At 40.5% G+C, this 12,187-nt stretch overlaps 1 protein-coding gene across 2 annotated transcripts in view; it reads left to right on the top strand.

Annotated features, from left to right (window-relative positions):
• RASA3 (RAS p21 protein activator 3) overlaps positions 1-12,187 on the top strand; it is a 96,559-nt gene that overhangs the window by 32,283 nt on the left and 52,089 nt on the right. For both annotated transcript variants that reach the window (XM_026851067.1, XM_026851057.1), the window contains exon 4: positions 5,836-5,912. In XM_026851067.1, the coding sequence (XP_026706868.1) occupies positions 5,836-5,912 (77 nt within the window). The remainder of the gene's footprint in view (positions 1-5,835; positions 5,913-12,187) is intronic.

Genomic DNA, 12,187 nt, shown 5'->3' with positions numbered 1-12,187 from the left:
GACTTCAGTTCTGCTTTGCCTAGCATTTATGAATCCATGCAGCCTTCATTAGAGCTGTTGCACTTTCCTCAGCAATAGGCTGGATTTTGTTCCAGATTCTTGTGTGCTTCACTGTGGTCCAGCAGGCAGGCTACTATCCAAAGCATGATCCTTAGACCTTTCCCAGCCGCCTGCTGCCCTCTGCTAAAGGAAGGAGTAGCTGTTACAGCAGCAAATGTAGACAGCAAACAAACTCTTCCTCCTGCTCTTGAACTTGCTGTTAAGCTGTGACCTTTTGTGGGGCTGCTGGTAATACTGCAGGGTTGGATTTACCTAAAGCAGTAGCTGTACCCTTGGTCCTTCCTCTCCCACTCCCTCATGGACAGCATTTAATGAGTCCTTAAACATTGAGTTGGTTTTATTGTTTATTTTTAAGCTTTGCCAGTGCCAGAAAGTGACATCTCAGAAAGTTGCCTAAGAGGGTTTCAAAGTAGACAGGATCTGTCTAATAACATTTGCTATATCTTGAAATAAAATTTGGAAAGACAGAGAAAGCAACAGCACAGGTTATCCCATAGTTTGGAATGGTCTGTGTGCAGCGCTGAGTTCTTCCCGTGCTCCTTTTTCCGGACAACTTGCAGCAAGGGAAAGTAAACAAACACACCAGGGAGTATGACAATCCTAAATTTGAGATTCCAAAACAGTGAGATGCTGGTATTAGTCATGGGCTGTGCTTCATGTCACCTGCTTAGCCTAGTCCTCTCCTACAACCCATCCCTGTTACTTCTCTTCCCTCTCCCATCTCCAAGATGAGACCCATCTCCTAAGTGAGACTGCCTATAGTCACTCTGTACCAGCAGGAGGAATAGTAAAGAGCCAAAGCTGGGCCCCACTCCCTCTTTCCTCACTCCTGAGCAATGAGCAGAGTTGAGCTCAGCTGTGGAGCTGATGAGGCTGGGGAACTGTGCTGAGATAAGGGTCCCCATGTGGGAAAAGATCTGGAAAACTTAAATGCTGATGCGCTCCCACCTTGGAGGGGAAAGTCCTTAGCAAAATTGGGTAGGCTAGTGAGAAGTAGAATGGTGAGTGATCACAAACCTCTTGTCCAGTAGATTTAATAGTAGAAAAATATCTTTTTTAGGAGTCTTTGTGATATCAGCTACCGTTCTTTTGTCGAAGAGAGAACTATAGTGCTGTGAGCCCTGTATATGAAGATATTTGACTTGATATTTAATATTCAAGCAAGTGGATTGTCTATTTTCTGGTTTTGTTTAAAATTAACAGTGAAGGCTTGTCCTTTTCCTTTGATTTTAGAAAGTGAAATATTTCTAAAAACTGTGTCACAGTAACAGAAAGGATGGATATCTGGTTGATATTGCCTTAAAGATATGATTTACGAGATTTGTGTAGATTTGGCTCCTGTCTTTTGAACTTATGCAGACTGTCAATCTTTTGTGCATTTACTAGAGCCTCAGATACAGAGCACAGAGGTTCCTAGTGTTTGTCGGTGTTTTTTCATAAATCTTTCCCTGAAAACAGACTGCATCTGTTTTGAGTTAGATCAGATGTTTAATCTGAATTTACAGTCACTGCATCATGTGGTGTGTGTCAGATTCTGGGCCAAAATGTGTGCACGTAACTGCACTCAGAAATGGCTCCCAGCAGTGTCCTGGTAACTTTGCAAGCGCTGCCTCTGAGGCCCATGACTTGTGCAAGATGCTAAAAGTGCTTCATGCCAGGAGGGCAGAATTGTGTCGTAAGAATAGGATAATCTATAGTCATGTGTTTTATTTTCACCTTCAACATAACTGTGTTTAAATTAAACCATACATTTGCAGCTGCTGGAAGCACTGTACAGGTAGGTAGCACTTATGTACTTTGACTTGCTTTACAACTGTTTTCCGGTGTTTCAATCCACAGTAACTCACAGCTGCATTCCAAGGAGAAATGAGGTGGTTGGAGACAGGCTTTTCCTGTATCTATAAAACCAGGAGTCTGTTTTTTCTTTTCTTTGCAAGTTTACCATCAGTTTCAGTTTGTTTTTCAGATAACTGTGGGTGTAGTTCTCCCTGATACCTGTCAGTGTTATGGAACTTAATTCTATTATTTTTTGGTAAAGGGGATATTTAACAAGCATAGCATTTTTTTTTTACCCCTCGGTAAGGCCTTTTAAAAGTTTTGTTTGTTACTCATTTCCTTTTGAATACTGTCTACTTCCCTACAAGAAATTGAGTCTACTGATATCTTCTTTAATCAAGAACTGAGAAAGGTAAGCCGGCTGGCCCCGTTATGCGATGTTAGATGTGATTAGGAAGGACATACGACCTATGAACCCACCCATCCATATCACCCAGAGTTTATGAAAAAGGAAGTGTTCAGCAGTTGGCACTCCTTCAGCTTGTTCCTTGAAAAAGTCCTACCCTTCCAAATGTGAAGGGTATGCTAATGAGCAGAGCTGCTTCGAGGAACATCCTGAAATATTTTTTTTCTGGAAATGTTTTTGGTAGTTAACGCATTCTACTTCAAAATTGTCAAACCTCCAGCTTCTTCTCTGAGTTTTTTCTCTGTGCTGAAGGAAAAGACCTTTATTGCTAGGACACAGGCCTGGGACTGATCCTAGACTCAGTCTCTGGCTCTGCAACAGAGATTCTCTCCGAGCAGGACCCACTGTGTCAGCTGTAAAACAGGGACAACATACTTTTTATCCTGCTGCGTTATCTGATGTTTCCTGCTTATAGATGTTGTCAATAACTGTGCACACCTAGTACAATTGGAGGCTCTTGTTATCACAGTAGTTCTTTTGATAATAAAAAATAAGAATTTCTTTGTTATAAATTCTCAGTAAACAAAGGTATTGTCAACTCCCTGTTTCTGCAGTATATTTAATCCAGTATAGGTTGACCTTCTGTTGGTTAGATTATCTGTTGATTTTATGATACTGCTTTATTGCATAGTTTTCTGTCTTCCATTTGAAAAATGGATTATCTTGTGTTTTGTAAACACAACTAATGCAGTTGCTCAGGAGTGAATTTACTCAGATGAATCTTTATGTTTTGCCTAACAGTATAATTGATTTGGGGAAAAGCATTCTGTTTATGTAGGAGTTATATTTTTCTGTGAAATAAGCCTGCAATTATGTTACTATCACCTATTTTAATGTATTTATATATTTGAGTTTTTAACTGGAAGTAAGGAGATGTCGCAGGGCTGCTGGTTGTTGTGATCCCATGACCTATGTTTTGCTGTGCAAAACCTTGAGTCACTTACTGAGCATCTGACCATTTTCAAAGTCTTCACAAGACAAAAATGAGGGCTACAAGAAAAAATGGCTTTCAGCCCAAAAGAGACAGCACTATATTTTTGTGCTTAATGTAGCTGGGAAAATGTGTGAAATACTGCTGAGTTAAAAATTTTTTTGCAGCTTAATTTCTAAAATAGGGAGCTTCCATCTTGCTCAGTCTCTGTGAGATAGAGCAAATGGCACTGTAAGTTTGCATTCAGGTTCACTAAGTGCATTGAAGCATTCTTTCTTCCCTGAGAGAGGCTCAGTCTTGCCTTTCTTTAAGATTAGCAGAAATATTTCTATAAAAACATTATTTTGCCTTACTGGCATTTGTCTACAAAGTGATTTTTTTTTTTTCCCTCTGGAGTTTCTAAAGTCTCTGTTCCTGTCAATTTCTTCAAAACTTGTATTAGAGTTGATTTCTCTAATAAAGATAATATTCAGGATATCAACAAAGATAGTAGCAGGGTTTTTTACAGGTTCATAATACAAATTTGTTCTCCAAAGACTAGTGGTTTAGCTCCTGTGGTAAAATATCTGGCCAGTGGAAGAGAGAACAGTGACGAGTGAGGGAAAACCTAGCAAAACCAAAGCCAGAAAACCATCCTGCTTAACCAGAGTTGTTAGCTGGTTGTGTGCCTAACCCTTGTCCTGCATGGGTACGATGGACACTGCAGTGGTACTGAGTCTTAAAAAGGTGGGTCTAGAAGTGGCTTTATGCATTTGTGCAGAGAAATCCTTCAGTTTGGAAGAAAATGACAGAGGTTGACATTTGAGGATACATGTCTTGCTGAAACAGACATGAAGAATTAGGAGCCTGGCAGCCAAATGCAACATGTTTGGTTTTTGCATTGTTCTTTAAAATGGTGCAAAAGACATTAGGCAGGAGACATCTCCCCCCCATGTTTGGGTCCTTCCCTGTTCAAAATGCCAGCAAGCTGCTGTGATACCTCTGCAACATGGGCTTTTATACAGCTTGGAGAGGTCTTCTTTCTTGTTTTCTGGATAAACACCAGTATCATCTGCCACGTGTACTTGAATGGCCTGTGTTTCAGCCCCCAGACAGGAAAAACGTTACAGAGTCAGGATACTGAAGATATAAGTAGCTGATAGCGGTTTGAGGAGCAAAAGCATGAAGTTCAGGAAAGCATGAAGCGTGCATTCAAGATAGCGCAGAAAGAACGGTACTGAGAAAGGGGTATACAAGGAAGGGGAGTGAATGACTGTAGCAGTAAAAAACAGAATCTGTCATAGTCTTCTTCAGGACAAGTATTCAGGCACTGACTTTAGTGATTGCTTATACTGCTAAATGGGAGAGGACCAGGGAATGACCTTGAACTGAACTTCTGAGTGTCCATACTACTTAATTCTTACTGCACTCCCTGCTCTGCTTTCACCAGCTTTCATCCAGACAAATCTGCTGTAGAGGAAGTAGATCTTAAGCAGTGTAGGTGCAATTTGAGGCCAGGGTTTGATCTTCACTCTCCTCTTATGCAGGATAGACATCCTCGTAGATCAGGAGAGTGCTGTAAGAGCGCTGAGAGCAAGTAAGAGCACTGAAGAGACAAGGAAGTCTTTAGCAAGTGTTTTGGTCATGTGCAAAAAGAGAAAAGGTTGAATCTGAAAGATCTTATGAAAGTGGTGGTGGCAGACTTCTGTATGAGTTGAGGTAGATCTGAGTACATCAGACCCACATTAGAGCTCTGACTAACTAGCAGGGTAGACTTTTGTGTTCTTTGGTAAAAAGGGTGGAGGAGAGGTGGTTGTCAAGGTGAATGACTCAGTTTTGGCCATGATGATTTGCAGAAAATGATTGGGCAGTGCTGGCATGTCAGAGTAGGTCAATAACAAAATGTATTTTGCATTTCACTATATATACACTGTAAGCGGTGCTGAGTTTTTACCAGTAGGAGTGGATATTCATGTTTTGAAATGTAATACAGTTAATAAGAGGAATGCAGTTTGTATTCATGATCCTTTTTATTTTCTTAGCATATTTGAGGATAACATCTTGGCTCAAGTCATAATAAAGTTAATATGATGGTAAGGAGTTGAAGACTGTAATAGTAGTTGCTACAAATGCTAGCAATGTGATTGGACTTTTTTTTTTTTTTAGTTGCCCAATGTAGGTTAGCTGATACTTGTCTCACAGTTTATATTATTTCATAATTTTTATTTTTCTAATGTTTAATACATGTAGGTGTTCATTTATAACACACTGCTGTGATCTTTTCGATGACTATGTTGCAGATCTTTGCTTAATATTTAAAATGCTAAACATAGATAAAACTCAAACACAGCATTTTTGTGTCTGACCACAGACACTCCATATTCCTCAATTAGTAAAACATACAAAGAGAAGACAATGGTGGGAATTATGTGCTGAAATTTACTGAAATGGCTATTAATTTGAATTCTCTGGCAGGTGAAATACCTTAACTATACAGCTATTATTAAATCTTTAAACTCCTGGAATTACTTGCATTTACTGACTTGCTTTGTTTTAAATTGGAATGGTGTGGCTGGCTATGTATAAAAGTAACTTTTTATATGGTGGTTTTGGTGTGTTTCAGGGGAAGGTCCACCTCGAGCTGAGACTGAGTGAAGTCATAACAGACACTGGTGTCGTCTGCCATAAGCTTGCAACAAGGTAGGATTTGAAATGTAACTGGAGAGTTATTAGAAACACGGTGATTACAGATAGAGTGCAATGTTTCATTCAAAAATAGCTGGAGGAGTCAAAACATTGGTAGGACATCAAATTTTCTTAATCAGTGATACCCTTACGAGTTTATAGAATGTGAGATTTTTTTTTTTTTTCATTTTCTCTTCTCTTCACATAATCTACATAATTTTCTTCCTAATAGTCTTAAATATTAATAAAGCACTGAGCCAATTTAGTCATGGCATAAATACTAAAAAGACATCAAAGGATAATATTAATGTCCTTCTGATTTGCATTAAGGACCTTACCAGCTAAGCAAATTTGTAGCATAACTTGCATGGTGACAAGAGTGTTACAGAGCTGATGTAACAAAAAAAGTCTGCTATCAGTTTATTAAAGGAGTCTCAGAATCAGCCATCCAATATCACTCAAATGAATTGAAAGCTAGAAGCTGCAGAACTCAGATGGGAGTCAAGATTTCGCCTTCCTCTGAGGAGGAGTCTGGAAGGCCATTGCTCTCTGACCACATGAAAGCCTTTCAGGTGGCTACTTCAGAAGCAGTGGTAGAGCTGGTTGGCTTCTGTCAGGAATCTGGTGTGCATTCTCTAGTAGAAGAGTTGTCAAAATGGGAATGTTGGCATAATATACTTCTAGCTATTTGGCAATTGTGTCAATAGAAAAAAATGCTCTGCTAGGAAAGTTCTGACCCACCCTATTTTCAGACCAATAGTTGACATCATTTTGTGACTGCTTTTGCTAAGGCTTTGTTACTAAGCTGTCATGGTGGTTGTTACCTTTAGGAGCTGTTACCAAATGCAGGTGAGCCATGTGGTTGACCTCCATCCTTATAGGCACACTGTTCATATGAAGATGTGCTGCGGTATGCAATCTTGCATGCCTGTACATATACCCTCTAGCCATCCAGGTCCTACCAGAGCTCTGCAAGTAGCTACACTGAAATCTTTCTCGCTGCAGTCTACTGTGATGAGGCAGAGTAAGTAACAGGGATAGTCTGGTGCAAGTTACTGTGTAGGCTCTGAGCTCCAGTGAACTTATTAATTGGGGCAATATGCCACTGGAACACAGGTGGACCTCTTTGAGAACAGAAGTTAGTATGTCAGTATAGCTGTGTATCACCTGGAGGCCCCAGCCTTCCTTAAACTCTACTACCTGAGGACTCTAATTATGTTATTTTCCACTGTGCAATTTGACCATGTCCACACATTCTGAGAAACCAGGGTTCAAATCTTCATCTACCAAGTCCTAGGCTGGCACTTCTGCTGAAGTGTTGCTTGTAGTCCTGTAAGTCCTAGGACAGTGCAGGAGAAGGGGAAATGGTATGTGGGGAAAGGCAGTTTCTTGTTTTTCTACCCCACTTTATCTTTGCTGTGTGAGACACACAGGACAGTGGGCTTGTCACTAAGCTTGGACTGTCCTCAGAGCAGGCCTGGAGGATACTGTGCTTAGAGAGAAGAAAAGAAGCACAGCTATTCTGAGTACCAGATTTAATTTGCTTTGGGCTTTCTGGAGGTGTATAGTGCATTCCTTAGTGGTGTGATAGAGCCACAGAGGCCTCTGTCCATATCCTTTGAACCCTAATTGTGGGTTCAGACCCTGTGATGTCTGGGACTCTGCAAACATAGATTAACTGGAATACCCTTCCACTCTCACCATAGTCTGTTTTGAATATTAATGTGATATACTGAAGGGCCCTCAGAGGTGTTTACGTTGCTTTGTTTTGTTCTGAGAGAGTATGCCATGCCACAGCCAGCTTTCTTCTAAAGGTTTTGTTAGCAGTTAAATGAGACCTGGCAACATTATAGTACTAATGGATTTTTCAGTGAAAATCCTGAAGTGCTAGAAATAGGTGTCTGAAAAGTTCCTTCTTAGCATGTAACACATGCAGCTTCTTGCTTCATAAAAAGCAATAAGGCAATGGTAACTTTAGTAGTATGGCAGCATTTTTTTTCTACCTTGCTATTCATTTGATGAGACAGGTTTTAAATCTTTATTCAAATTTTTGCCTATGTAGCCTTGATTTGAAGATTATTTCGTCTACCATGCAGAGAAAATTCTTAGAGAAAATGCTTGCAAAGCATTCTGTAACCCTGATTTGCAAGATATTATTCAGTAAATACAATGTGTTAGCTGAAATGCCTAGAAAAATCCTGAGGTTTTAACCACTGAATCATAATGTTCAGAGTTTATCTTGATTTAAATCCAGCCCTGGGATCTTAAAAAACAAAACTTGAAAATCAGAATCCAGGCAGGCTTTTGTCTGCTGAAGCCATTTTTTCATGTTGTCGTCTTCTCTTCTGTAACTGACCTGGGCACTCTGTTTGGCTCTGGCTAGTTTCCACAGCTATTTGGTTTTTGAGTAGTAAGTGAGAGTAGAGCTCAGCAGTTTAGATAGGAGAATTATGAAATAAAAATGTTTAGAGCATGTAGCTCCATTGGTGCAGGTTTTCATGGCAATTTTGTCTTATGAGTGAGAAAAAAAGGAAATTGTAACAAAAAAGAAAGGGGAATTATTACATTGGGGGGGTGGTGGAAGCACTTCAGAATGTAGTTGAACATTTACTTTGCGCCACACAGTTTGCTTTAGGAAGATATACAGCAAACTGCAGCTCCTAACATTTTTCCACATGATCTGAGGTCTAGTTCAGGTTTGTTCATAGATAGTTTGGTTCTAGTGCTTAGGCATATAAGAAAAGAGTGCAGTAATTAAGCAATGCTCAACTAAATGTCTCTGTAGCCAGAATTTGCCAGTGGGAAGAGCAGCAAAGGTAGGGGAGGCAGAACCTTTGTAGTAGGTAGTTTATGAGTGAAAAGCAGAGACTGGGTATATTAAGGGAGCTCAGCTTCTGATTGAGTTTTGTGACAATAACTGATTTTCCTGTGGACAGCTCATGAATTTGTTACAGTGAATGAGTAAGACAAGGCTGTAAAACTATGAGCAAGAACCTAGAATCAGTCTTAAAAACAGACTCTTCTGATGAATCTAATGCTTGTCTTGTGAATGTCTTGACTTCCTTTTTTTTTTTTTTTTAAAGTTTAAAAGAATTAAAATTATTTTTTTTCTAAATGGAACTCTTAGCTGCAAAGATAAGCACCACCCTGCAAATGGCCTCATAGATATAAGTGGTTAAACAGTTCAGATTTGCAAGGAGAACAAAAGCTGCTTCCAGTGGGCAGCTGTTTAAAAATACCATAGAAATGCATGCTTTTTTAAGTCCCAGAATAGTGCTTGTTTTCAAAGACACATATGCAGGCTGAATGAAGACTAGGCCTAATTAGGAAATTTTTTTTACCTATCCAGAGCTTACCCATAGGTCTCCACCAGTGTGCCCTCTGAGCCTGTTCACACTGCTGACACCTCTGCATTCCAGAAAGCCTCAAAAGCAGCTGGGGTCTTGCTGAGCCAGCCTATGGTTCCGTGGAGCATGCTATGGTCAGCTGGATGGGTGGATGGGAAAATTAATCTGAATGGAAGGGCAAATTAAAATTTTTAAGTGCTGGGCTCTTGAACATTAAGTAGTAGATTAATCCAAAATACAGAAGGCATGTGAGCTGCCTTAGCCTGTGCAGAGGAAGCAAAAAAATCAGTTTAAAAAACTATTATCTAATAGCTTCTCCTTAGGAACCATTCAATACTTTCATTTAGCCCTAAACCACTAAGCAGTTGTGCTTCATCAGAGCCCTTCAGAGGCCCTGGTCTCTGCCAGCTGCTACAGCACAATCATATGGACTGAATCTCTCCAAAAGAGATTATAAAGAGAAGCTTTAGTGGATTTAAAAGTTACACTGACAGTACAGATGCAGGCACTACACTCAGACTTCATGTCCCTCCCAGTGGTTCCTGCTGTCATCCTCTATAAGAACCACAACTCTCACTTCTACACACTCCTGGGAACACTTTGCTACTTGGGGGCTCCCTCTGTGGAACTGCTGCAAAACCTCATGGTCCTGGTGACTGGCTTGGACACAGTTGTCAGCTGGGTCTCCATTAGTCTCTCATGTCCCTGCTACAGGACTTGGGATGAAGGCTTTTGGTGTGTTGTTGGGAACATACAACATGTTCAGACACATGTATGAACATATGCATGTTCAGACCTACAGCCTTCTGAGCAGATGCCTTTGCCCAAGTGCTTGTCAGATACAAGACAACATGTATGGACTTTGCAGCCTGGTACCTTCATGTAACTGCATTTGTACTAACTACTGTTGTGCCATGTAGTGAGTCATCTTGAGTGCTAGGAAAAAGTAAGTCTTATTCAATAGGTTCTGGCTTCTACCACTATCTGTCCTTCACTTGCAAAAGATCTCCTGTTGTCTTCCTCCATGCTCTTTACGGCCCCAGCCTTCCTGGCCCTCTGCACGGTCAGCTGCTGCTTGTGGTGGCTACCAACATCTGGCCTCATCTTCCATCGGCTGTAAAGTGAAGGCCATCTCTTGTTGGTCAAGTTGTCAAGTGTCCATAATTTTATGAACATTTTAAGGTACTAGGGCCATGGAAAGAAGTGGTCAAGACTTTCCTACGCTTCCTTCTGCTTATGTCCATACCTACCCCTTGGTGCTGACATACGGCTCCTGGCAGCTGCTTGAGCAAAGGTGTATTTTTTTTTTCCCCTCATGTTTTTAAGCTGAATCAGACCATAATCCTGTGCATCCTAGAAACTGCACTGTTCTTTTTCTGTACTGCAGAGGAAGGAAAATGAGCAGTGGGGACCAGGGAAGGATGATTTTTCTGCAGCCATGCCAGGTTGAAGTGTTTGTACTAAGTTATGAATGGAGTGGGTGTACCCATATTCCATAAATACTTCTGAAAAACAATGGTACATACTTTTTCAGAGCCACCACTTTCCATATACAGATATCCTTCCTGCTTCACAACAGAAGTACGCAGAAAGGAACCCTGGACCTTCTGCAGACCTTTCCCCACCATCATTAGAGAAAATTCTAAGCAGCACATTTTTGTTTAGCACAGAAAGGTGGTTTCCCAGAGGCTTTAAGGCTCCAGACACCTTTCATCTATGAACATAGTGTAGCATGTAATGTGTACCATGTTACATGTACCATATACACAGTGTGTGGCATGTAGCATGTAATGTGTAGTGTAACCTGTAACATAGTGTGTAGTATGTAATGCATAGCATGTAATGTGTAATGTAGCATGTAGTCACATATAATGTGCAAAGTAGCATGTAACATGTGTAGCACGTAGTGTGTGTAATGCTACATGTAACATAACATTACAGTGTGCGACATAGTATGTACTGTGTGTAATGTGTAACACACAGCATATAACATGTAAATATATAGCGTGTAGCGTTTAGCGTGTAGCATGTAAATGTATGTAACATGTAATGTTACATGTAACAATGTGTAACGTTACAGTGTGTAATGTAGCATGTAATGTGTAACACATAGCATGTAACATGATGTATAGTGTGTGATGTCTAGCATGTAACATGTAACATATCATGTAGCATGTAACATGTAGTGTGTAACATGTAGCACAGTATGTAATGTTACATGTGGTGTGTAATGTGTAACATGTAGCATGTTGTGTGTATGTGTGTAACGATATGCAGCATGTAGTGTGAAATGTGTAACTATGTATAACTGTGTAACATGATGAGTAGCATGTAATATAGCATAATGTGTAGCATGCAATGTTTCATGTAGTGTGTAACAGTGTGTAGCATGTAACATGTAACGCTGTGTAGCATGAAACATGCACTGTGTAACATGTAATGTGTAACATGTCTAGCATGTAACATGTAGCATAGCATGTCACATGTAGTGTGGCACATAGCATGTAGCATGTAACATAATGCATGTAACCCGTACCATGGGCTAGGATCAGCAAATACATGTGTTTTCATATTTGTTTAATAAAGAGGAGGGCTCCCACAGAGCGCTCTGTAGCAGTCCGTAGGCTTCCCTGCGGTTAAGCTCCCAGAGGCAACATTTAGAAGCAGTGGTCTGTATTTAGCAAGATGACATCTGCCTTCCCGCATGCCTGAAGGAACAGGCCACTGAACTCCTGTTCAAAGTCAGCATGAGCTGGGAGCCTGGCTCCCTGGTCTTCCTTTGAGAATTCCAGCATGTGTATGTAATTAGTCACATTTAAATGTCTGTATTTATTCAGTGTCCCCAGCTGCTCCTTCAAGTGTTGTCTTATGTCTTGTCTCTCAGGTTTAAAAAAACTTGGAAACATCTCCTTTGGAGAGCTTCCTTCCCCCCCCCCCCCCCCC

The sequence above is a fragment of the Athene cunicularia genome (genome assembly GCF_003259725.1).
Source record: "Athene cunicularia isolate RWA chromosome 1 unlocalized genomic scaffold, athCun1 chr1_part1, whole genome shotgun sequence".
NCBI lineage: Eukaryota > Metazoa > Chordata > Aves > Strigiformes > Strigidae > Athene > Athene cunicularia.
Note: the sequence above shows the minus strand (reverse complement) of the source record. Positions and strands in the feature narration are given on the sequence as shown.